Here is a 27,841-nt window from a genome sequence, read left to right as displayed (position 1 = left end):
ACAGTACAATTTACATGTGTGAGAATGTGAGAATAATTTTACCTTCTGTTGTTTTTAAAACCACCTTGGGCCATGATTTTTAAATTCAGACACAAGGAGATCTGCTGGGGTTCCCATAGCAACATTAACTTATCTAAACTGCCCTTGTTGTATGTAATACTTTCATTACTAGTTTGGCTTTTAAATGTATTCTTTAGTTATGAAATACAACTGAGTTAGGAGTCTCAGGCAAATTTTAACTTTTACATTTACTGACTTATGTATGTTTAAACAGAAATCTTAATAATTGTCCTTCTGAGGACTTGCTACCAAGGCAAGTTCGTGCAAAAACCTTTAAGTGGTCTTCCTTGCCACTGATCTCTGACCTCTCTCCATTCCATGGACAATTCCTTTATCAATCTTTCCAAATACATTTATAACACACCATGTCTAAGATAAAACAGAAACAAACTGAACACAGAGTGTCCCAGTTTGGAGACAAAAAGTCAAGATACCTGCTGTTCCAGGCTGTCTGCAAGCTAAACCTCTCCCTCTCTACATTTCCTCATCATTAATGTCCCACACCAAAAAGACCTGCCTTCTGTCTTCTGAGAAGGTATGTTCAAGGCCTAGCTTCATGCCCTCCTTCCTCCAGAAGCCTGATTCTTCCCCCATTCTTTTTCAGAGCTGATCTCTCTCTTTGGAACTACTATTTCTATTGCTACCACCACTATCTGATATGTTGGCTGTGATTGGGCAGTATCCCTCCCCACCTTTTTTGGTAACAGTGTCTTGATTTTCCTTTGAAGAATGTTTTCCATTTCATACATTTTAGTGACACCATTAAGCTGCCCTGCCCCAGCCTGTCAAGAGATGAATCCATGACCCAAGTTGGACCGATTGTATTCTTCCAGAAAATTGAATTTTAAGTGAATTCAAAAAAGGAAAAATAGTGAGAACTGAATTATTCCAATGGTGGTCCTTTCAAGAGATTGTTCATTTCTTCCAGATTTCTGTGGCTCATAATCAAAGTCTGCTAGGTGGTAAGTTCCCTATTTGAGTACTTGATTTATATCATCTTAGATTATGATTTAGAAGTTTGGGATATGCACCTTTTGCTTTGCCAGTTAGATCCTATTTATGTTCCCTGAAGACAAGGCTGATTCTTTATTGACTGTATTATTCCATATCATATAGCACAATGTAAGTACTCAGTAAATATTGTATAATGAATAAAAGACCAATTTTAAAAACTCAGTTTTTATAAGGTGCAATTTGCAAGCCAACTTATGTCCTTTTTAAGGCCAAGGGGGTAAATTTTTAACTGCTACAATTTAAGAATTTTCTTAGGTACGATAGTTGTCTTAAAGAGAGCTTACAACAACTTGTACATCTAAGAATAGCCTGAAAATAATGTCAGCATGGGCCATACTTCCCCAATTTTGAGAAAGGAAAGAGAAACTAAAATTGTATTTCAGATATCAGTCTCTGAATTTAAAAGAAAAAAAGGCTGGGTACCTGAGGCTCATGCCTGTAATTCTACCACTTTGGGAGGCTGAAGCAGGAGGATCATTTGAGGCCAGGAGTTTGAGGTTGCAGTGAGCTACGATGACACCATTGCACTCCAGCCAGGGCAACAGAATGATACCTGCCTCAAAAAAACCAAACCAAACAAACAAAACAACAACAATAAAACCATGTTGGGGAAAACAGACAACAACAAAACAAAAAGCAATACATTCTTGATCTTAGGCTTGTTACAGCTTTTCCTGGAACCAGGTTTAGATAATTTTTTTTTACTTATAAAAAATGGTAAGCTATGGTTTCTGAAAATTTTCTGAATTACATCAGTAATTTAATTGAATAATTATAAAATCCAAGGAACAAGCAAAATGATTAGATGTAATAAACCCAAACAAGCTTGGGCATATCAAGTTTTCAAAACACAGAAAAAGGTGCATTCTTCCAAATCACTTACATGTGCTTAAAATGTACAAAAGAGCTCACCCATGATAAAACAACAAGAAATATAAATTCTCTTTTTATTGTCTTTTGAGAAATGAAAGATTTGTAGGAGTCTTTAAATAATATAGTCCTCTGGTTTTACACCTTAACATGGTACATAGTTCAGTCATGAGAAAGGAGTGAAACTACCAATTTGGAGCTATTTTGAGTCCAGTGCAATGGTTTCTGGAATTTGCCTTGAACCCACACTCGGTGCATTTTCACTTGTTTTTTCCTATTAACTTGCAAGCGACGATCAACCAGATTTTGCTTTTCATCTAAACCGGCCTTGCAGAACATATTGTGGACTTCCCCTGTGAGACAAAAATGGCAATCAAAGATATGATATGTGACTAGGGATAGGGGGAGGTCAGGAACAATGGAACATTGATGGAATGACTGATGATCTAAATTTCACTTATACCAAGAAACACCCTCTAGTACAATTTGGTGAAAGAAACCTGTGAAACCAAGCAGGTTTCTTCTACTTCACAAAAATACACCAAGTGTAAACCAGGCTGACACTGCAGGCATATACAGATACACAAAACCATGGTTGCAGTTTTCAATATTTTGAAAGGTGCCCCCTTTCTGAGTTTCTGTTGGTTTACAGAGACTCAAAATGGCAGATTATAAAAGTACTCACATAAATTTGGGGCAATCCTTGAATGCAGGATTCATTTGATATTGTCAGAAATGCTTTTTTAAAATGAGAAATTGATAAGAGATAAGTAATTTTCTACAGACTTATGAAATAAAACTCCCTCCTTTGGCTGTGGCATATCATCAATTTTTTTCATATCTGGGCTAACAATATCTCCAAAATGGAACAGACTGCACCTTCATTTGATTATAAAGGTGAAACCAGTGATTCTTTAAAGCAGTTTTAACCAGAAAAAGATTAAAAGGCAAAAAGGCCATTTTCAAGCTTTTATGTAGAAGAGTTAGTTACAAGCATGAAAGTACGAAGATATCCAATGTTTAATCAATGATTGAAGCCTCATTTTTATAGCTTTTGAAGTATAACCAAAGAGATAATAACCAATACGAGTATTTACAGCTAATTATTTCCTCTTGTAGATTAGCATACCTTTTGTAAAGAAATATGCTCTGGTACCATCTCCTCGAACATAAAAATTTTCAGATAAACAATGTCCTAAAAAAAATTGTGTAAAGAGAAACTTAGTATTACTTAAAAAACAAAACAACTTGACATGAAATATAAACAAAGCATTCTTTAAAATACATGAAAATAACCCCAAAGTGAATATATTATTACCCTTTTTGAAACGAAGCTGAGTCTTATCATATCTTCCATAGTCCCGAAATAACAGCATTCCTCCAGGTTTCAGTAATTTGGACAGTCGGTTTACGACACCCTGCATCCTTTGAAAACAAAGTAAGATATTGTATTTGTGGAAATCTTGTTTTATTAATACATACCAGATTTAACCTTCTTGAAGACAAAATAAGAAAAGCTCGATAAGGCCAAAGAAATCTAAACCACAAACATAAGGGCAATGAAACCAAAAATATTTTGTAAAGAGGACAGAAAAGAACACCAACTTGCTAAATGACCAGATCTGAAAGGTCTAGAGTATCAAGAAATCACCCAAATGACCAGAGTGGTAACTTCACAGAGCTTGATGTAGGGTGTCAAAACTGAACTGTAAAACCACAGATGTTTCCTGATATTTACAGCAATTAAGATCTGAGGTGGACAAAAACTGTGTGTGCTTCATTTTCCTTGCAATATAAAAAGTATGCCAGAATGGTCCCAAATTATACATATCTAAACAGGGAACATTTTTTTTTTTTTTTTTTGAGACAATGTCTTGCTTTGTTGCTGGGGCTAAAGTGCTGTGTTGTCAGCCTAGCTCACAGCAACCTCAAACTCCTGGGCTCAAGCAATCCTCCTGCCTCAGCCTCTGGCCTGGCTGGGACTATAGGAGTGTGCCACTACACCCAACTAATTTTTTTTTTTCCTATTTTTAGTTGTCCAGCTAATTTCTTTCTATTTTTAGTAGAGAACAGGGTCTTGCTCTTGCTGAGGCTGGTCTTGAACTCCTGACCTCAAGCGATCGTCCTGCCTCAGCCTCCCAGAGTGCTAGGATTACAGGCATGAAGCCACCATGCCTGGCCTAAACAGGGAACAGTTTCCCTTCAAAACTAGCTCATTTTTCTTTTGACTTCTTTACTTAGTTCAAAGGTACCATCATTCACCTTGTGAAAGACAAATTATTTTTCTTTTCTTCCACTATCCTATGTGGCCATCAAATCTACATCCTATCTCTCTCTCTCTTTTTTAATGACATCTTTGATGTTTTTTCCCTTTTTTGTTTCCCATTGGTAGTCTCTTAGTACAAACCCCTATCTCCTAAGCCTAGAAACAAATCCGTTTCCTAACATGCTTTATTATTCTCCTGTCAGTTCTTCCTGCATATTATTGATGAGTTATTCTGCTTAAAATGATGGCTTTGTCAAATCATCCCCTTGCTCAAAACTTTCATGATTTTAATCCACAGGATAAAATTTTAATTTCTTAGTTGAGCTCTTAAAATCTACTACTACTGACCCCAATTCATCTTTCTAACAGCTTTCCAACCTGAAGCATCTCCCCACATCTATTATATGCTTAGCTCTGAGCTGCCTATGCCTTTGCTCACGTGATTTCCCCTCAAAGAATTCTCTCCTTACTCTGCCTGTTTAAACTTTATTCACTCTCCAAGCCCCAGCTCAATAGTGGGAAGCCTTTGTTTTCATTCTTTTACTTATTCATTCTACTTACCTGGCTTGCAATCAAATATGACCCCTTATAACCACTCTTCATTTTGTGTTTTTGGCCAAGTGTTCACGGCCTCATGTGTGATTATGGGCCAGGGATGGCAAAGATTTCAGATCTCGTATCATTGCTGAGTGATCAGCATTAGCTGCCTACAAAGCTCTATTGAGAAGGCCTCATGGAGTTCACAGGGAATGACAGAGTACAAGATCCATTATCAATGTCTGCCGTGGGGAGACAACAGTAAATGGCTGCTTGTGTGCTAAGTCTATGCTGTCTCTACTTTATCCAAGCTAATTAAAACTGCTGAGGGTTTCATATTTGAAAAAATAGGGAGTTTAGATGAGATAATCTGTAAATTCCTTCCAAATAAAACATTATTCAGTGGAATAGTGGGGTGAAAATCAGATTATGTCATGTACTGAAGGAAGTAGATAGTGAGACAGTGAAAGCAACTATGAAACCAGAGAAATATGACAGAAAGAGGTGGCATGATTAGGTGAAAACCTCTTTTAAAAAACTGGAACACAAGTGCATAAAAGGGAAAAAGAAAAGTATTTTTTGTTTATTTTTACACTGTGATTTTATCCTTATGCTTTGGCAATGAAGGAAAACAACATCTAAACCTTAAAATATGCACTTTCAGGATAAATGATTTATGTACAGAGCAAAATCTCTTTCTGTAATTATTAGTAAGACAAACATGAAACTAAAATGCAGAAAAACAAAGAACCAAATGCTTTAAAATGTAACCACCTCTTTCTGCAAAGCCGTTCCTCCAAACCAGCCTGTAATGGCTGGGGTTGTGGATACAGGCAGGGAGGGGAGCTACTTTTCTTGGTCATCTCATCTTGGTTCATAAGGCAATTCCAGAGTCAGTTCCTGAGAACTGCAGGGGGAAGCAGGCCGGGGAGGAGATGGACAAAACAAGGATGGGACAACGTCCTGTTCTTTCTTTATCCCACTGGGGCTGACTCTGCCGTCCTCACCTATCTCCAGATCAAGGGACAGAAGAAGGAAAACAAGAAATTAAAAATGATACTTATTGACTGCCTACTCTATGCTTGGATATGTATTTTATACTTTCTTTTATTTCAATGATAAGAAGGACAGCTGGTTCTTTTGTAGCCTTCTACAATTTATTCACATCTAAGCTGGGATCTCCCAGACTCAGAACTGCTTGCCATTTATTTGTGCCTGAATTTTCCAAGCTGCCAACATGCTACTTTTCTAGAACTTTCCTGAGGTCAAATCTACTACTGTAGTCCTAAATGACCCTAAAGACATTGCTTTGCCTTTTTACTTACTTCTGTCCCCCTTCTATTCATTCACCTGGTATTTAGATCACTTCCACGTAGGTAAGAAAGTAGGCACTGACACAATACCTCTTAATTTATTTTATAATAAATATCATGAAATACTGTGTTATAAAAGCAGTCTTCCTAAGACAATCTGCTTCTCCTTCTCTTTAACATACAATTCAAATCATGAGAAAATACGTTATATAAACTAATTCCAAATAGTCTTTTTGTGGTCATATTTAGAATTTAAATGTTTCCTGTTATGGGTGTTAAATAGGAAATTTTCTTCTCTATCCACCTACTCCATCCTTTTAACTATTCATATAAGGAAACAAAATACATAGATGACATCTCTCTACTAGTACCTGAACAATGCCAATAGTCTAAACAGATTAGCAGAAAGAAATAGGTTATAGAAACTGGAAGGAAAAAGTGATATATCTAACCAGGTGCACATGTATCTTTCTTTCAGATTTATTGGGAAATCTAATTTGTTCTTCCATAAGTAATGAAAGTGCTTATCTATGAATGGAAAGTAAAAGAACTATAAAGGGTCCTAGTGGCCTTATAATTGCAAAGAAAGAAGCACATGGTTGCTCTGTGTCTGTGGGAAAGGGTCATACTTACCAAACAAAAAGGGGTCGATGCCAAATCTGTGTCTCCTACCAGGAAATTGTGAAAACTCAATTTTAAGAAACCTTATGAAAGCACAAGCGTGGACACTTACCACACATGTGCTTTAATACATAGGTGGCAAGATTTTAAGGAAGGTAATCATTTCAGTTGCTGACAACATCTCTTTTATTTCCTCTCTGGAGAAAAACTATGTTTATAGTTTTAAAATATACAAACATAAAAATTTAAGTCATAAATACTAAAATGAGGACACGAGGCTAACCTTTGATAATAAAGGTCCCAGGATAATTTGGCAAACCTTGATAACCCCTAATTCCTCTGATAAACTTCTTTAAAACAAATTTTTTTAAAGCTGATCAATAGACCTGTGTGAAGCCAAAGAGGTCCACAGCCCACCCCTTCACGAACATTCAGAAAGACACTAAATCAAAGATGTTTGTTTCTGATCACCAAGTACAGTTTCCCTCTTGGGAGTCTATTAGCTGTTCTGAATTTGTAATTTCCTTGAAGCACTGTCACTTTTAATAGGTATGTGTCTTACCAGAATATGCTCACTTCATTCTGACAGTGACAGAAAGCTCACTAATGAAGTAGTTTGACCAGTTTCTTTCGAAAAGTCTGAAGAAAGGGAACAACTGCATTTAAAAGTCTGCATATAATATGTAATGCAGTTCACTAAATAATAAATTCAAAAATTGTCATTTTTGCTTTGATAGTTCTGGAAACCACTACCGATACCAAAAGGGGCTTTACACATTTGCCCTGCCCTTTCGTCTTCATTTACCTGTCAGGATGAATAGCAGAGAGCACAAAGACCAGGAGAATGACATCCAGGATTCCATCTGGAAAGGGGTAGGGTAGGCCATCATCACATATATCATGAACAAAGGCGGAACACTGGGCTGCTCTGTAGGATGAGTGTGACTGTCATGATAAAGGAATAAAAAGCAAAAAGGAGTTAGTAGACTTCTGGGATTTTTTTTAAATAAAAAGGTCAAATTTTTTTTTTTTTTTTTACCTTTTCTCCCAAGAGCCTTTCCTCTGTAAATCTGAAAGCACTTTATTTCTAATTCGGCACTGTTAGCTTATTTCAAACTGCCCTAAAAAATTAAGGCTAGTACTGGACTTGGGAACAAATATTTTTCACAAGTCCATTTTAAATTTAAAAAGGGAGGAGGATAGGCTTTATGAGTCAGTAGGCGGCGTTGTTAGAGGCCCACCCTGTGTTGTTTCTGTACTTAAATAGTTCTGTCTGGACCATGGTTATTCCTGGGCAGATATATTCTCTGAATTTTGTAGGTCAGTCTCCTTCCTGGCCATCCCTCATGTGATGTTGGTCTTTCTAGGTGTACCAGTCCCTGAGATCTATCTTAAATTGAAAACAACTTCTGTTGTTTTAGGGTAATATCTTAAACATCAGTTGATGTGATTCCTGGAAATTGTAAAAGCTCAGTTAAGAATAGTCACAGATACCATTTGATCCAGAGACATTTCGAAGGAATCACTTCAAAAGCAAATAAATTAGACCTTTAAATGGGCTCTCTGTAAAGGAAATATATGGCATACCTTTACTAGCTCCACAGCTCCAGAAGCAAAATCACAACAATAAAGAAAGGACTCTGGAATGTTCCTATGAAAATGGAAGAAATATTTAACTCTAGAGTTCAGATATGTTCAAACTAGAGAAGAAAAGAAACTGTAGGTTTGACTTGTTATTAAGTATTTCTTTAATAGAATTTTGGATGACACTGGACTTGTCAATTCTTCTTTTTAAATATTGTTTTATTTTTCTTTCTTTCTTTCTTTTTTTTTTTTTTTTGAGACTGAGTCTTGCTCTGTTGCCCAGGCTAGAGTGCCGTGGAGTCAGCCTAGCTCACAGCAACCTCAAACTCCTGGGCTTAAGCAATCCTCCTGCCTCAGCCTCCCGAGTAGCTGGGACTGCAGGCGTATGCCACCACGCCCAGCTAATTTTTTCTATATATTTTTAGTTGTCCAGCTAATTTCTGTCTATTTTTAGTAGAGACGGGGTCTTGCTCTTGCTGAAGCTGGTCTCCAACTCTCGAGCTTAAGCAATCCTCCCGCCTCGGCCTCCCAGAATGCTAGGATTATAGGTGTGAGCCACCACGCCTGGTCTTAAATATTGTTTTCTGTGCTGGTATGTGGGTGCCTTGGTATTGCTTCTGAACCAGCACTGTCCCAAACATTTTTCATAATTACAGCATCTCTTTCAAACTCCTGTCCTGGTTTTACAGCCCTCCACTACTTGGGCCTGCCTGCCTTATATCCCATCATACTCCCACATGGGAAACCTCCAAGGCCATCTGTCACCATTTCCATCCTCCTTCTTTCTTCTCTACCACCCTCATCATGTCCTGCAGCTCCTCTTAGCTTAGCCAAGTTCCATCCTTCCCTAAGGATTCTCAGACTTTGCCCGTGTCCTTGGTGCTTCATTTCCCTTCCTTTCTGTACAACTCTGGCTCCTGGGCCTCTCACAGAGGTTCTGATGCCCTGACATACATATTTTTTAAACAGCATGTAAATATAACTTCTAAGAAAGAATAAAACACTAATATATTAATTCTCAGTTATCTTTTAAAATTATTGTCAATATTTATTGAGTCTCATGTATGTACCAAGCATTAGAATATAAAGTAGTAAATGAAATTATGTAGTAAAATGGCAAGATTTTGGAGCCAAACAGACTGTGTTTGAATCCTGAATTTGCCACTTGTTAACTCTGTGGATTTGACTTAACTTCTCTAAGACACAGTTGCTTTATTTACAATGCTTTATGTAAATAAAGCAAATTCAATTTTTTTCGGGGGGGCTGTTTACCCATATGATTTTTAATTGGCTTCCTCTGAACTCAAACATGGTCTGTTTGGCCTTTATTTGAAATTCAGAAATGATAGTTGGACCATGGTTATCCATGGACAGGCATATACTCTGAATTTTGTAGGCCAGTACCCTTCCTGGTCTCAAATAATCCTTGTATCATTTTGCTTAGCACCATGTCTGAATCACAGAAAGAGGTTAATATGTCATTAAATTGTAATTTTAAGTATGGTCTTGGGTCTCACAGATTGTATAGTCTGGTTGGAGATATAAATAGTTTTATACAACTTCTACAGGGGTGTAGAGAAGGCCAGCACCCTGAAGTGATAAACATTAAAAGTTTTGAAGGAGGAGGATGGCATTGCTAAGCAAGGAGAAGGGAAATGGTATAAGGGTTTAGAGGTAGGAGTCACAAGTCAGGGATGAGAAGGAGAACTGATCCTGAGAGCCCAAACCGGTATATGGCAGGTTATAAAGGCAGGCCTTGACACAAAATGAGGACTTCTAATTGAATCAGGAGGCATTTCAAGCAAGAAGGACTTATGAATAATTATGGAATACAAGCATAAACATGCATTTAGGAAAATCTCAGCCAGGCTCAGATTACACCTTTATTTTTTTTTTTTAAAGACAGAGTCTTGCTCCGTCACCTGGGCTAGAGTGCAATGGCGTCGTCACAGCTCATCGCAACCTCAAACTCCTGGGCTTAAGCAATCCTCCTGACCAAGCCTCCCAAGTAGGTGGGACTACAGGCACATGCCAATATGCTCAGCTAATTTTTCTATTTTTTGTAGAGACGGGGTCTTGCTCTTGCTCAGGCTGGTCTCAAACTCCTGACCTCAAGTGATCCTTTTGCCTTGGCCTCCCAAAATGCTAGGATTATAGACGTGAGCCACTGCGCAGGGCCAGATTATACTCTTATAGGGTTCTCATTGATGAATAACTATGTTCACATATAATAATGATTTATTCCATGGAACTAGGGATTTGCATTCAATTTCAGATCCATCTAAATAAGTTAAAGTATGATAAATAGGATTTGGTAGGCCGGGCGCGGTGGCTCACACCTGTAATCCTAGCACTCTGGGAGGCCGAGGCGGGTGGATCGCTCGAGGTCAGGAGTTCAAGACCAGCCTGAGCAAGAGTGAGACCCCATCTCTACTAAAAATAGAAAGAAATTATATGGACAACTAAAATATATATATACAAAAAATTAGCCGGGCATGGTGGCACATGCCTGTAGTCCCAGCTACTCGGGAGGCTGAGGCAGTAGGATCGCTTAAGCCCAGGAGTTTGAGGTTGCTGTGAGCTAGACTGACGCCACTGCACTCACTCTAGCCCGGGCAACAGAGTGAGACTCTGTCTCAAAAAAAAAAAAAAAAATAGGATTTGGTTATAAAAAGTTAACCAGTACTGAATCAAAGTTAAATTTGCACTGTTTGGTCTTTTCTCATCTGTCTCCTATAAAAACAGCATGTTATTTCAGTACATACCCCTGTTGTTTCCTACGAAATCCATATAACTGTGACTTGTAATTTGTTGGGTGGCCACATGTGTTTGAAATGTTCTCAGTTAACACTTAGATGCACATAGCACTATGTGGAATAATGGTTAAAGACAAGGGCTCTGGAATCAGACTGCCTAAGGTTTGATTCCTGGTTCTACCACTTAGTTGTGTGACCTTGGGCTAGTTACTCAACCTGTCTTTAACTTAGTATCCTCATCTTTAAAATAGAGATAAGCATGGCATCTAAAGTGTTTGGGAGGACTGCATGGACTCATATAGGTAAAGTTCCTAGAAAGGCTCCCGACTCAGAGTAAACACTAAATAAATGTCAGTCATTATTAATTGTTGTTGCTGTTATTATTACTACTATTATTTTTAAAGGAGATTTACCTCTGCCTTCTAGGAACTTAAAAACTAACACGATCCTCTAAAAACTTCTATATAACTTAAAATGATTTTCTGGGTACTGGTACATCTAGTTCATTATGAAAGGTCTGCAGTCTACCTTTGGGCAGTAGTTACTGAATACCCAAAAGATACAGAACAGTCTAGGAGCTAAAGGAAAGCATGTGCCATTTGCCATGTATCCTACCGGGGTGGCAGCATGACCTCTGAGACCAAATTCCCACTGCATCAGCAGCCCAAGTTGAAGTCTTATGACCACCCAATGACCTTCCAAAGCTTTTCTCTAAAATCAGCTGACTGCCTTGGCCCTTATCCCAGCAAGCAGGTGTAAACATCACTACTACCATCATACCACCAAGCACTCTCTTGGCAGGGGGTTTAAGAATTAAATGATTCTTGGAGAATGATATGACCTCTCAATTCCAGAGATCTAATTATGGTAAAATATTCTGAAAATGTAAAACATTAATTCTATGTTCTCCAAAAGCAATAAAACATAATTTCTTAGGTGGGAAAAAAAAGTCTAATCCTCCCTTTGGAAGGCTAATCACTGGCTGCCTTTTAAAGATGAATGAATTATCTCAGGTTACTGAGCTATAATGATTTCTAAAACACGGGTATGAGGCAAAGAAAGATACAGCCAAGAGGAAAGAGTTAGTGAGGAGCCAAGAGTTTGCAACTGTAAGCTGGAGGGAGAAGTAGAGAGGGAAAAATACAATGAACAAAGGGGGAATCCGAGATATTAATCAGATATTAATCATTAATGTGCTGAGCTCTAGCTATCTATACTGCACTGTTAGGTAACCCGGGAAATCAGATTAGGATGAAATACGCTCTCTGCCTCAAGGAATATAAAAAGCAGTTGGAAAGACAAGGCATAAAGAAAAGGCAAGCTAAATAATACCTTCAGATCAGTCATAAAGTAACACATAATCAACTGCCAATGTAGTATATTTATGTATATTTATAAGTTCAGAGATCACTGGGGTAAAGGAACCTGGCTATGTGGTGTAAGCAAACAGAAATTTCAGCCCAGAAACTGGAAAAGGTAAAACAAAGATAATAAACACAAAAAGAGAAAGGTCATTCAGAACTGTAAATTTACCAGCATCACCTGTGCCTGGCCATGTACCTGGTTATTAGGTGACATTAGGGAACCAGTATTCATAATATTAGGTTTATAACAGTATTAGAGAATGACTTGACTTTTTGCAGATATATCTTGAAAAATTAAAGATAAAGTGTCACGATGTTGGCATTATGTTAGTATTATAATTGTTGCATCGAGGTGGTGGGTATATGGAAATTTGTTGCAACTACTCTTTGCTTTTCTGAGTGCTTTTACATTTTCATCATGAAAAGTTTAAAAGATCACATCATTAAATCAGAAAAACATGCTTAGAGAAAAGAATGAAGGGAATTAAAACACAACAAAACTTCCGTCAGTGGTTGTGTTAGGATGGTGGGGATGATGTGTGATTCTCTCCCTCCCCTTTTCCTCTAATGGAAATGTTCTGCAACGAGCTTATGCTGATTTTATAATGGAAAAATAATGTGAAAGCTGTTGTGTAAACTTAAAAAAAACAGAACTTGACAGACCAGCCATAGATAACAGGTGTTTGAAGAGTTTTGTGAGAGGTGGATAATATTTCATCACGGAAATATTAAGACATAAAGGTGAGATGGTGAACAGGAAGGGCAAGTCAGGAGAACCTCTCTGTCCCTATCATCTGCTTCTGCTTTTTGGAGTCTTAGGGTTAGCTGCTGCTATCTCCAAACAATTTCAAGCCTAGACACAATGATTTGACATCTAAAGATCTTACGCAGGATATTGTTCCAGAAGTGATGACAAAATAAAATGAGGATTAAGGTTTAAGCTTTAAACTTAATTCTCTATGTGTAAAATGACATCTAAGTGTCCAAGAGGAGAAAGTAATCTCTGAAGTTTAGTGATTCACAGCTCAGTGGAAGAATGAAATCTATACTTATTCTCTCATCCATATAAACAGAAGCTTAAAAAATTGCTTCAAACCCATGGTGGAAAACCCAGGCTGGGAAACACTATTTTCAGAATAATTCCCAGTTCACGTGAAAATAGACACTAAGACTAAGACATTTCTTTTGAAATTTGCTTTAGTCATTGTTTATATAAGAATTAAGAAAACTACTGGCATATACATGATGACATTTTTCCAGAATTTCTCAACATTCCATAAATATGTAAAAGTCTGTAGAAGAAAACTCTAAAACTCACTGCAAGGTATTCAGAATTGGAAAAACACTATTTCCAGCCCCACAGCCAACCTGAAATTAAAAGAATAAACAAACATCATGAAAGCAAGGTTAAATTTTCATCACCAATGTCAGATTTTCTATTAAAAAAAAAAAGCAAAAAGAAACTTACTGGACCTCTGGGTATCATAGAGTTGTCTAAACTCAAAAGCAAATAAAATAAATCATAAGAGTAACACTAAGAAATTTGACTATGGAAAAATTTAAAATTTTTATATACCCAAACCCCAAATAAACCAAATTAGAAGGTGACCAACACACTGTGAAAAAAATATTTGCAATAAATATGATAAAGGGCAGGGCTCATTAAAAAAACATAAGCGAAGGAAATAAATGGACAGAACACAAAAGAAGTACAAACAGTTTCTAAACATTTCAAGAACTATATGAACTATTTAGCAATCAAAGAAATTCAAATTAAGACAAGATACAATTTTTGTCTAACAAAGTGGAAAACACTCAAGTAAGAATATTCCAACCATTGAGGATGTGATGAAACAGACATACACTGTCATGGAATTGGTATTAGTACAACTTCCTAGAAAGTAATTTAGCAATATGTTTTAAGTGTATTAAAAATTTTCATACATTATGATCTAGTAAATCTAACCCAAGACAACAAAAGAAAATGCAGCTAAAGTCTATACCCAAAGAAGTTTGCTTCAGAAAACCTGAAAACAATTTAAATGCTCCAGTAGTGTGAAAATAGGTAAGTTAAATATTAGTACTCCACATAGTAAAATATTTTGCAGTCATAAAAATGTTCATAAAGAATTTTTAAAGAGAGAGAAAACTGCTTATGATATAATGTTAATTAGAAACAAAGCAAAACCCTAAAATACATGTTCAGTATAAACAAAAGAACAAAAAAGTCAATGAAACATTAATAGTGGTTAAATCCTTTGTATATGAGATAGTGGATAATTTCATTTCTCTTATTGATGTTTACATCTTAAGATGATTCTGTGTAATCAATGTTACCTTTATAATCAGAAAGATAGGATTTAGTTTTAAAAATAGAAAACTGCGGTCTATACCAGATTATAGCAAATTACGTATCTCATTTATTTCTATTTTACCTAAAAAGGGGTAATAACAGAGAAAAATTAAGACCAAAACTTTATTGGTACTTAAAACTGCCATCAAGTTAAAATGAAAACAAATTTTTAAAAAAGCAACCAAAATGAAATTAAACCCACAAACTTAAAACTTCACTGATTAAAGATGTGAGTCCCTTAAATATTATTTATGAACAATAGTATACTGAACATTTAATTTAGATTTGATCATTTTCTGCCTATAAGATATAGATTATTAACAAAATAATATGGAATGTACATTTTCAAATTATTTGTCACCTCCCATCTTTGTCCCCTGAGTACAGTACCTCCAGTATTTTGAAAGTGGCATTGCTACCAGGAAACAATTCAGTTTTCAGAGGTCCTTTTCTGTGTTCTTCAGAGTCTAAGTTGGAAAAATCAGACCCTGCTTTGCTTTGACCATCTGAAGGGCCAGAATTTTTCTTATAATGGTTTGTTTCTTCAGGCATAGCAGGGCAGTGCATTCTTGAGGAACAGTTTGCAGCCTTAGTTTCTACATGATTCCATGATGATTCTCCCACCTTCTCTTTAGTTTCTTGATCAACTGGAAGAATTTCAGGAAATTCCCTCAACAGCCAATTACGATCCTTGAAAAACTTATTCTTGTGAATTTTGTAAAAGGTATCCCAGTATTTACTAGCTTCATTCTCATACTTAACTAAAATAAAGAGAAAAAAAATTTATTTTACTATGAATTATATTTACTGTTAGCCACTATTTTAATAATAAATATATCTAATAATTGCATATTATTAAATATATACATTATCATTTATAACAATTATATTTACTATTAAATCACTTTAATGTTATAGTAATTTATCTGATAAAAGGTTAAAACTACAGAGTTTTAATTCACTCAAAATATGTCAATGTGTGGGATATTTAGTCCTACCCCTATAAATCTGCTTCTATCTTAATAGTTAGGCCAATAATTTTTTTACTTTTTATTTTTATTTTTTAGAGATGAGGTCCTGCTATGTGGCTCAGGCTGGACTCAAGCAATCCTCCTGCCTCAGCCTCCCAAGTAGCTAGAACTACAGGCACGTGCCACCACACCCAGCTAATTTTTGTGAGGAATATAAACATTGCAAAGTATTTCCCCAGTCTAATCTTGGAATCTTAATCACATTTTTACCAATAATCTGTGTGGCTCTTTATTATCTTAGAAAGAACACTTTATTTTTTATGTCTCTAAAATGCAGTTTCAACATGACAAATATGCAAATTGATGATCAAACAGGAAATTACAAAATTATAAATGACACAATTTTAGAGTGAGAAGCATTCACTGAAATAATCTACTCCAACCCCCCTATTTTGCATTTGAAGAAATGATCTGACCCCATTTGTTCCAGGTCCTAGAGTCCCCTTATACTGGAACCACCACCATATCTCCTGACTCCTGTCTAGAGGCCATCCCATAACTCCATTCTTCTCCCACCTCCAGAGGCATCTCTATCTACTGACATCTCCCAACATGAAGCCTTAGAGAAAATTTCTGATGCCTTCTTAAAACAGATATGCATTTTGTGATGGCATCCCAGGGACCCTGTGTCAGGGACAGATCGATAGTCTCAGAGCTTCAGGCAATTGTTAGCTTTCTGCCTCTTCCTATCTATACTTTAATAAAATAACTCTCTCCCTCCCTCATTCATTCAACAAACATTTCTTGAATACTATTTATGTAATAGGCCTAATCTCGAGGCCTAATCCATGGATTAGGAATTAATTTTACCCGTTATAGACATATCACTTTTTAAATTTCTTTTTTATTTTTAGAGACAGGGTCTGCTATATTACCCAGTCTGGTCTCAAACTCCTGGGCTCAAGCAATCCTTCTGCCTCAGCCTCCAGAGTAGCTGGACTACAGGCATGCACCATCACACCTGGCAACACATGATATTTTTAAAGTACTTTCAAAGAATACCAAAGTTTTCTTTTTATAGATTTAGTGTTTCTTCTAAGATTTAGTGTTAGGTGAAAACACAAGGTATATAATAGTTGTGTATATTATGCAACCATTCATTAAAAAAAGAAAAATACATGTGTGTGCATACACAGAAACGTGTATATAAACACATATTTACTTGTATAGGTACAAAATACTTTTGGAAGGATAATCACATAATTAGTAATACTGGTTGCCTCTAAGGAGGGGAAAGGAGTGGCTAGGGACATGGGATGAAGGAGAATTTTCATTTAAATTTTGATCCATGTGAATTTACTATCTATTCAAAAAATAAACTAAAAATAAAATTAAGAGACTCGATTCCTTCATAATTTTAAAGAAGCCCCTACTCTCAGAACAAGCAATTGCCTGAAGACAGGTTCATCTTTATTACAGAACCCTGTCCTGAGGCCCTTTATAGTTTTCCTTTTCTTCTTTCTAATTTTATCTTTATGGCCTCATACCATGGATCTCTACACATCTGGCCACAGGACTTCCTTCCCATCGAGGCTGAATTGTATCTGGCAGCAGGACTGCTATAAAGACAGAAACCCCCATCTCTATTTAAGGTCTCAGAAATGAAAGTGGATCTCTATAACAAAAGAATTATGTGATGTTAAGTCCAAAACATGCTCACTGCTGCACTAATGGAAGGAAACCTATTTATGGTTAATCTAAAAATGTGTGTTTATCTTTGAAATGGTTCTATATCCACTTTTAAAAATTGGAGTGTACCTGATATACTGTGTAAGAAAATAAAATGACATTCTGAATATCAGACTTAGGAGAAATTAGAAAACCATCAAATTTTCCCAGGGTCTTCTCAAAACCTTCCTGCTTACCTTAAAAACTCTCTTTATAACTTATTACATGCAGGTAAAAGATTTTCTGCCTAACAAAAAGCAGCCACCTAAGAGGACCTACATTTAGTCAAATCTCTAGTATTTGAGTTTCCAATATCAAGCTATTTGTGAAGAGAGTTTGAGCCTAATGACCAGTAACTAGAATGTACTGTAATACTACACCTTGATTAATTTGTGGGAATATTCCTCTAGGAATTAACTCGGGTGGAGAGAGTGCAGGGGAGTAACCTGATAAAAAGATGTGCATAACAGTTCTACTTATATTAGGAAAAACTGGGAAATAAATGCCCAACAACATGAGAATGAACAAGCAAACCATGTAGGTCAAAACAGGGCAACCTTACATAGAAATTTAAAAATAAAGGATAATAATGTTAAGAGAAAAATACACAGAATAGTATATACATTGATGGTACTCTAAAACTTATTTTATGTTCATTTGCAACAAACAGATGACAATTTGGGGCAATGGTAACAATTTAACGATTATTAGGTAACTCTTTCTTTTGCAAAGTTGTATCTACGTCTTACACAAAGATAAAGAATCTTAGCTGATTCTTCATTTCAACTTGCCTACAGAGTTTTCTCATTTGAGGAGGGGGTTGAATTAGAGCAGTATCTGTAAAGTCTGTTTGAGCTCTAAAAATTCTATGTACTTTCCTATTAAGCTGCATGAATTTATGGAGAACATTAGACATTATCAGTTCTACAAACTACAAAATCTTGGATCAGATTGCTGTTTTAAACATGAGTCTGTACTACTGTTTTAATTTTTACAGTGTAAAAAGAAAATGAATCTGTAGTGATGTGACTGCAATCTGGTTCAGATACCAAACCTATCAAGTATCTAAATTCAACTCTAGCCTATGCAATCTATAAAAACAATTTGATTACTATTAGTAGACAATAGTCAGGTTCCTAATATATACACTTTCAAGCCTTTTTCAAGTATTTCCCACTCAGAAATTAGGAAGGAAAAAAAATCAACAATTTACATAAATTGTTACCCATAATGGTAGCATTAAAAATGACAACAACATACATTGAGTGTTTATTATATGTCCTAGGCACTGTATCAAATACTTTACTTGGATTTTTTTCCCATTTAATCCTAACAATATCTCTGTAAATTCTTTCCAATTTACAGTGAAAGAAATTCAAGGTCAGAGGGGATAAAAAAAATGTCCCCAGATTACCGAGCTAGAAGGAGCAGAATCAAGACCTGGACCAAGTCTGTCCAACTCTAAAGCTTACATTCTTAACTATTATACTACACTGCCTGCATAACACAAAGTCAAAATGAACCCCCTCCAAAATATCTCTGAAAATAATCTCTGCTTTTCTGATTATTACTTTTCTCTCAATTATGAAGCATCAAGTTGAAATTAAAATCTCAGTGTGGCTTACAATCAGTTTAAGTAAATTGTAAAAATAATGCCAACTGGAGTTAACCTTTATTAAAACAGATCAGAAATACAGAAGTAATTAAACTGCATTCTTTGAATTATATGAAATATAAACCATGCAAAGTTATATGATGATGAGCAATAGAACATAAAATGCTCTATGAGAATAGATAGGTTTGTGGACCAGAAACAAGACAGAGAAGCAGGTCCAGTGGGCTGGAATTTGTTTGGCTTTTGAAAGTTGTGCTTTCAGCAGTGTCTCCAATCAATGCTGGTAATTCCATAGTCCCCAGTAATGTGTGATGCCTCTGAGACCCCACAGAAGCTCAAACTCATCGTAATTATGATTATGAGACAACAAACACCTTCAGCGTATGATTTAATTTCCTGAACTCCAAGAGTTAGTTATCTGTGATAACAGGGGAATTGGGGGAGTTACTGCTCTCACCATGAGTGAAAAATTTAGTCTCAAGCTACTGTTAACTCACCACACATTCAAGTCAGTAATCATAAAAGAATATAGTGTGGAGAAACCTGCCCGTTTTCATCTTGTCTAACTGACCTTCTAAACAGGTGTATTAATGACAAATTTTTCTCGGAGGAATATTTTTTCTTTTTTCTTTCCTAGGTTAGCAATTCAGAGTTAATTGCTCTATGCCAGTGGCAGTAAAAGGGACGTAGTGATCTGTTTAACCACATCCAGATGAAGCAACTTCTCAATTATTCACTTATTAAATTCAATACTGCTGAGGGGAAGAAGGAATATGGCACACCAACCATCCCTAAATATTCAGAATTCACTCTAATCATACTGAACATCACAACTAAGAAACTGAATTAAACCATTTATGCATCTGACATATATGATATGATTAATATGAATTATGAGAATTTATTCTAAGTTGCCATGTAACAAAAAGCAACTTAAAGTTATTTTTGCACATCAATTACACAAATACCTGAGCTCTTAAGGTTGGAAATTTCCACACGTCACTGATAGTTCATTGTCTAATAAAAGAAAACTCTTAAAGTTATGAAATTAAAAGCATATTTCTGAGAGCACTGCATAAAATTTTAAACAACCAAAGTCAACTTATAAACAAATACCCTACATTTATCAGCACAAAACTTTCAGGTACTCTATTTTTTTTCACATAGAACATTCTTTCAATGGTAAGGTATTCACAGGGTAAAGTATAGTAAGACTCTTATTATTTTGCTTGACATAAATAACTTACCCTAGGTAGGTAGTTATTTACAAGGATATTTTAAAGTAAAAATAGCAGCTGCTTTTGTTATTAAGTTTTAAAACCCATTACATTTGCTAAATAACCAGATGAGCTATAACACACTGGAGATGTTTTTAGGAAATCATAAAATATAATCACGTTAACTAAAAACTGCCAAATGTATCTTTCTTATTTCTCTGAATTAACCTACTTTTAAAAGAAACATGAACTATAATAAAATTGAAAAGAAATTACAAAAAGGAGATGTGGAATAAACATCATTAATCTGGGCGATCTAATTGAAAGAAATATTACTGAGAGCCTGGATGCTATACATTTTAATCACAGAAATGAAACGTCAACCATCCTGTGGCAAAAGGCTATTATATGTGATGCGTAAGTTCTTACTTTCAGATTGTGAGGGTGTTTCCTGACTTCACTTCTCACTAACAGCTGAGACAAGAGATGAGAAATGGGAAATGGGAGCGAGAGGAGAGCCTGACACACGCAGAGACCAAAAGAAATCTGCCAGAGAGTCAGGTAGCTCAGAAGAACCACCAACCACCAGCATTTCCTCCCAGTGGCGTTAAAATAAACTGAGATAAGATCAATAAACAGTGCCCTGCTGTACGATAATCTGCATATGGAATACTTTGTGATGGGAGAAAACTGGCTCTTTCAAAGATTTAGGACTCTCTTGGATAAGAAAAGATAGTGGTTAACTGGCAGAAGAGCCAAGGTCAAGGCTTCCTTTGGGCTCTTGTAAAGTCTGGAAGTAGAGCTTTTAAACAATCTATTCACCTTGACCCATATTCATATTCATAAGAGATGGCAAATATCAGATCAGAAGCTTCACCCAGGGTTCTGCAGACTGATAGGTCTATAATCCCTAGCAGAAACTGCATTGGGTGGTTCTCACTCTAATGTCCTGTCACTCAACATAGTTCCTCAGAATGAAAATTTTCTTTCTTTGCCACCCTCCGGGCAGCCTCGGTTACTACTCTGTACAACACTGCTTAGGAGCAATAAGATAGTCACTCTCATAATGCATTCCCTTTCCTTGCTGTGGTCCCCTGACATGGATGAAGCCTATCCCGCTCAGTAGTGTTACAGGGGGATGCAGAAGGGACCTGGCAGAAGCTTCTACTTCTTTGAGTCATTTCGAAATGGAATTTTTTGTTCTGTGTCTCCACAGCAGTCAGAAAACTTGCTCAGAAAAAGACTGGATATACTAATAAGCAAATCAAATGCTTCAAAGTGGTATCATCAGACCTCTCCTGCCTGCCTTTCCTGTTTTATAGCGAGAGGCCAGTCACCACCTTTCTATTTCAGTCACACTATGGTTCTGTGGGAACTGTCATTTTCCTTTACTGCGGTTTCCAAGGCCCTAAAATAACCTTCTCATTAGCTTCACTCAAATTCATTGTTAACATAAATAGGACAAAATAGGCAGCCACACACAGAGCACTTTAAGGGAATATTATCAGCATTGTTCTTCTATTTATGTTCTAAACAGAAACATTCAAAATAGGGTAAAAATAATTCCTAGTTTTCATATTATCAGGAAATATACTATAGATAATTTTTAACATCCTGGAAATGAATTAAGATGACTGACAACTTTTAATTCAGTTTAGGCTTGACTCTGTCACATCCAGGTGGCCACTAGCAGAAGCTTGAGTAATGTGGAAAATATGTCTGTGCAGCTGCTGGCAAAGAAGCAAAGTTATACTTCCTCAGAAACAGTGTGACAGAGTTCCTGCAAAGGAATGCAATCTTGGCTGACTTGTAATTGCCACTGGTATGCATCCTCAAATCCAATCCCAACACTCCCTGGCCACATTCCACCCTGGGACTGCATGGTTGGAGCTCATAAAAACACAACGATTCCACTGTGGATCAGGTGCTCTTCTTTCCTGTCCACCTTCCAGGACACATTAATGCTTAGGATGAGGATGGAGAACTACCTCTAAGGAATAATACCAGAGAATAAGATAGGCACTGCCCCCTTCACTGGTTAAGGGCAGCTAATGAGGGCTGTCTCATTAGCTCAGTTTCCCCAGCTACCTTTGTTTCAAACTTTAGCCCTTAATTGTAGACTAAAGTCAATAGAACAATAGCTAACTACTAGTGGGATTAGTGATTTTTACTGTGCTTGACTTACACAGAGGAATGCAAACATCTTTCCCTGGAAAGTTTTAGGACAGCTGATCAATTTAGAAACAAAATTCTATCTCAGGGACTGGAAGACTTTTTTTGTAAAGGGCCAGATAGTATTTTAATCTTTGTGGGCCATGTAGCTTCTCTGTTGCAACAACTTAACTTTGCAGTTACAGCTCAAAAGCAGCCATAGATAATATGTCAACAAATGAGTGTGTCTGTGTGCCAATAAAACTTTATTTATGAAAATAGGCAGCAGGCTGGATTGGCCCTAGGCAACAGTTTGTTGATCCTTGCTCTATCTAACTGTTTTACTGACGTTGCTAATAAGAATGACCAAGAAATGATGGTGAACAGAACCCAGTTGTTCTGGCAAAAGTAATCTACTATATTAGAAGCCAGAATAGTGGTTGCTCTTTGTTGGGTCTGAGGGGTTGGGAGGAGTATTGTAATTGAAAAAGAGCATGTGGAAGCTTCTGGGTTACTGGTAGTATTCTCTTTCTTGATGCAGGTGATGTTTACATAGGTGTACTCAATTTGTAAAAATCCATTCAACTATGTGAGAATTCATTTGGAGTTGCATAAATTTCTGTGTCTATCTGGTACTTAAACTATTTTTAAAAAGAAAGAAAAAAGAACCAATATGTTCTAAAGGAGAAATCATTTTAAGAAAAATCAAGTGAAAAATCCCATATAGAGAGTGTAGGAGTTGGGCAAAGTGTCTGTGGGTTCCTAGCTATGTGCTGAGAAGGACATAGGCCACTTCTTCTTCTTCTTTTTTTTTTTTTTTTAGTGTCCTTGTTTTATTGTGATACAAAATAATATAAAATTTAACATCTTAACCATTTTTACATGTGTAGTTCAATAGTCTCAAATATATTCACATTGTATGAAACAGATCTTCAGAATGTTTTCATCTTGCCAAACTATTACTCTATACCCTTTAAACAACAACTCCCTTCTTTCCCTCCCCTCAGCCCTTGACAACCACCATTTTATTTTCTGTATCTATGAATTTGACTACTTTAGATATCTCATATAAGTGGAATCATAAAGTATTTATCTTTTTGTGATTGGCTTATTTCACTTAGCATAATGTCCTCAAGGTACATCCATGTTGTAGTATGTGACAGGATTTCTTTCTTTTTAAGGCTGAATAATACTCCATTTTATGTACATTTTGCTTACCTATTCAATCAATGATGAACATCTGGGTTGCTTCTACTTTTCGCCTATTGTGAATGGTGCTGCTATAAATATGGGTGTGCAAATATCTCTTTTACATCCTGCTTTCAATTCTTTTGCATATAACTCAGAAGTGGGATTGCTAGATCATATGGTAGTTCTATTTTTAATTTTTTGAGGAACCTTCATACTGTTTTGCATAGTGGCTTCACCATTTTACAATCCCACAAACAGTGTACAAGGGCTCCAATTTCTCCAGATCCTCATCAACACTTGTCATTTTGGTTTTCTTAGAAAATTAATTAACCAATTTATTTTTATTGATCCATAATAGATGTACATATTTTCAGGATAATTTAATCTATTCATGTAATTTGTAAAGATCAAATCAGTGTAATTGGGATACCCATCACCTTAAATATTTGTCCTTTCTTTATGCTAGAAACATTCGAATTATTTTCTTCTAGCTATTTTGAACTGTACAAAAGATTATTGTAAACTATAGTCTCCTCTTTCCTCTACACCCCCCAGCCTCTGGTGACCACCAGTCTGCCCTTTATCTTCATGAGATCCACTTTTTTAGCTCCCGTATATGAGTGAGAACATGTAATATTTGTCTTTCTATGCCTGGCTTATTTCATAAAACCTCCAGTTCCATCTATGTTACTACAAATGACAGAGTTTCATTCTTTTTAATGGCTGAATAATAATTCCATTGTGTATATGTACCACATTTTCTTTATTCATTCATCCATATAAAACAAGATAAGGAAGCCCACTTTCACCACTTTCATTAAACATAATCCTGAAAGTCCTGGCTAGAGCAATTACGCAAAAGAAATAAAGGGCATCGAAATTGGAAAGGAAGAAGTCAAATTATTAGCTTTGTTCAGAGATGGCATGATCTTATACTTAGAAAAACCTAAAGACCCCACCAAAAAAACCTGTTAGAACTGATAAATAAATTCAGCAAAGTTGCAGGATACAAAACCAACATACAAAAATCAGTAGCATTTATATATATGCTAATAGCAAACAATCTGAAAAAGAAATCAAGAAAGTAATCCCATTTACAATAGCTACAAAGAATATAAAATACTTAGGAATCAATTTAATCAAAGGAGTGAAAAATCTATACAAGGAAAACTATAAAATGCTGATGAAAGAAACTGAAGAGGACAAAAAAATGGAAAGATAAGCCATGCTCATGGATCAGAAGAATTAATACTGTCAAAATGGTAAAACTACCCAAAGCAATTTACAGATCCAATGCAATCCCTATCAAAATACTAATGTTATTCTTCACAGAAACAGAAAAAACAATCCTAAAATTTATATGGAACTACAAAAGACCCTGAATAGCCAAAGTTATGGAGCAAAAAAAAAAAACACCAAAGCTGGAGGTATCACACTACCTGACTTCAAAATATACTATTAATACAAAGCCATAGTAACCAAATAAGCATGGCACTGGCATAAAAACAGACACATCCACCAATGGAACAGAGCAGAGAACCCAGCTACAAATCTACACATTTATGGCCAACTTATTTTCGACTAAGGTGCCAAGAACATACAATGGGGAAAGGACAGTCGCTTCAATAAATGGTGCAACCACATGCAGAAAGATGAAACTAGACTCCTATCTCTCATTATATACAAAAGTCAAATAAAAATGAGGAGTTAAATGTAAGACTTGTAACTAGAAGAAAACATTGGGGAAATGCTCCAGGATACTGGTCTGGGCAGATTTTTTGTGTAAGACCTCAAAAGCACAGGCCACAAAAGCAAAAATAGACAAATGGAATTACATCAAGCAAAAAAGCTTCTGCCCAGCAAAGGAAACAATCAACAATGTGAAGAGACAACCCACAGACTGGGAGAAAATATTTGCAAACTATCCATCTGACAAGGGATTAATAACCAGAGTATATAAGGAGGTCAAACAACTCAATTGCAAAAAAACCAAACAATCTGATTTAGAAATGGGCAAAAGATCTGAAAAGACATTTCTCAAAAGAGGTCATACAAATGGCCAAGAAGTATATGAAAAAATGCTCAATGCCACTAATCATCAGAGAAATGCAAATTAAAATCACAATGAGATATCATCTCACCCCAGTTAAAATGACTTTTATGAAAAGGACAGGGAATAACAGATGTTGATGAGGATGTGGAGAAAGGGAAACCCTTGTACACTGTTAGAGGGAATGTAAATTTGTACAGTCACTCTGGAAAACAGTATGGTGATCCCTCAAAAAACTGAAAATAGAACTACCATATAATCCAGTTATCCCACTACTGGGTATATATCCAAAAGAAAAGAAATCAATATACAAAGAGATATCTGAACTCCCTGTTTATTGTAGCACTGTTCACAATAATCAAAATATGGAATCAATAATTTCTGTTATTTTGTAGTAGCAAAGGCCAATTTTTTAATAGCCATTTATGAAAGGTTGGTAAGGCCTTACCTAAATTATACTCTACATATAAAGGTCTCCAAGAAAAGTACCTTCAATTCTTATTGAAACTTTATGTTTATCTTAAAAGACCAGCAACATTTTGATATGACTTTACCTTCTTCAAAGTTGATGAATTTGTTCAAAATTCCTAGCAACCAAAATGCACAATAACTTACTAAAAGCAGCATAGCAAGAAGAAAAGTTTAAAGTTATGTTTTCATATCTTGTTTGAAATGCCACCCATGTGTGGATCTCCCAGAAAAACCAATAATATGACTACTCAAAGACCAATTATAGGGTGAATACATATTTCATTAGCTTTGGTCCCACTACACTGGGAGAACTGGGAATTGTACCAAATGGAACAAGTGGATTGGCATAGGTAGAAGCTAAGAACTCCCAGAAGCAATGACACAAGGAGGAGGAAAAGTGAGTAAAGTATAAACTGAATCAGTGGAAGGCCAAACAGAGAAGCCCGGCTCCAGGAGCTACAACACACAGTTGGCTACCTTGCTCTTCCAGAAGGACTCGCACAGCTGAGTTTTCTTTTACTGTTTTTCTGGCTGCTGCCTCTTCTTCTTTAGACCACTGCATGTGATCCCTATTAAAAATTTAAAAGGTTGTAAAACATGCTTTATCAATGAAGGCGGCAAAAAAGAGGTGACACGGGACCACATCTTTCATTCCAGATTAGTCAAAGACAAATGATACACACTAACTGCATGTTGAATGAATACATTTTGTGACAGATGTTCCTACTGATGGTGCGAGTACAATCCTGGAACTCCTACGGTTCTTCTGTTCAAATCTGGTTGTGCTGCAAGCCCCAGCCACCTTTGGGAAATGGCTGCTGAAGTAATGTCCTCAAAACACCCTGGTGCATGATTATTTGGGTGCTGGTACGGTTTACTTTTTTTACTCTAAGCCCATATTTATTTGCCTTTTTCTTAATTTATGAACAGGGCATTAATAGTTTTTTTAATGCTCCTTTTATAACACTTGTATTCTAATAATCTCCTGTCAAAGAGATGCAAGTTTTAAAATATTTTGTACTCATCTTGCAATTTTTACAATAATTGTTTTTTAAAAAATTTATTTACTTTTTAAAATTTTTGAATAGAGACAAGGTCTTGCTCTTGCTCAGTCTGTTCTCGAACTCCTGAGCTCCTGGGGTCCTCCTACCTGGGCCTCCCAGAGTGGTAGGATGATAGGCATGGCCACCGCACCAGGCCTGAAGTAACTATTTGGATTTGTTTTTCTTATTAGCTATCTTAATTTCTGTAAATGGATTCATTTACATTTAAATGATAGAGTAATTGATATAGCATATAAAAGGGTCACCTTTCTGAGATCTGGCACTTTCTGTAAGTATTTTTAATTTCAGAATTTATTCTCTCTATATAAGAACATATTATTTTCTACTGCAAAAATGTCTTTCTTGGAATAGAAGCAACAACTGTATACAAAAAAGGGTGATTTTTTTTGGTTTGTTTTATTTTTACAAAGTTTGCATTTCTCTTTTTGCAATATGTTAGACTATAAGTAAGTGGAGCAATTTCCTGGAATAAACCATTTTTCTCTACAACAAAAAAATTATTATATATACCCTGTATTCAAGCTACATATAAACTACTGGTAATTATAAGAAAAGCCCCTAACACTATTATAATATATGGTATTTGTAGACACCTGCGTGATGAGAAGAGGTAAATTATAAAATTCTTGGAGGTATATCATTATG

General features: G+C 36.0%; 1 protein-coding gene across 1 annotated transcript in view; it reads right to left on the bottom strand.

The window, feature by feature from the left end:
• Positions 1-2,081: 2,081 nt before the first annotated feature.
• Positions 2,082-27,841, bottom strand: part of METTL8 (methyltransferase 8, tRNA N3-cytidine) — a 73,835-nt gene continuing 48,075 nt past the window's right edge. Inside the window, exons 4-11 of the mRNA XM_069471313.1 lie at positions 26,610-26,701; positions 15,129-15,499; positions 13,704-13,753; positions 8,269-8,332; positions 7,487-7,626; positions 3,263-3,369; positions 3,074-3,139; positions 2,082-2,297 (exon numbers count right to left, since the gene is read on the bottom strand). Coding sequence (XP_069327414.1) covers positions 2,107-2,297; positions 3,074-3,139; positions 3,263-3,369; positions 7,487-7,626; positions 8,269-8,332; positions 13,704-13,753; positions 15,129-15,499; positions 26,610-26,701 — 1,081 coding nt within the window. The 3' untranslated portion in view covers positions 2,082-2,106. The remainder of the gene's footprint in view (positions 2,298-3,073; positions 3,140-3,262; positions 3,370-7,486; positions 7,627-8,268; positions 8,333-13,703; positions 13,754-15,128; positions 15,500-26,609; positions 26,702-27,841) is intronic.

This window comes from Eulemur rufifrons, chromosome 1 (assembly GCF_041146395.1).
Source record: "Eulemur rufifrons isolate Redbay chromosome 1, OSU_ERuf_1, whole genome shotgun sequence".
Lineage (NCBI taxonomy): Eukaryota > Metazoa > Chordata > Mammalia > Primates > Lemuridae > Eulemur > Eulemur rufifrons.
This window is presented reverse-complemented; position numbering and strand designations above follow the sequence as displayed.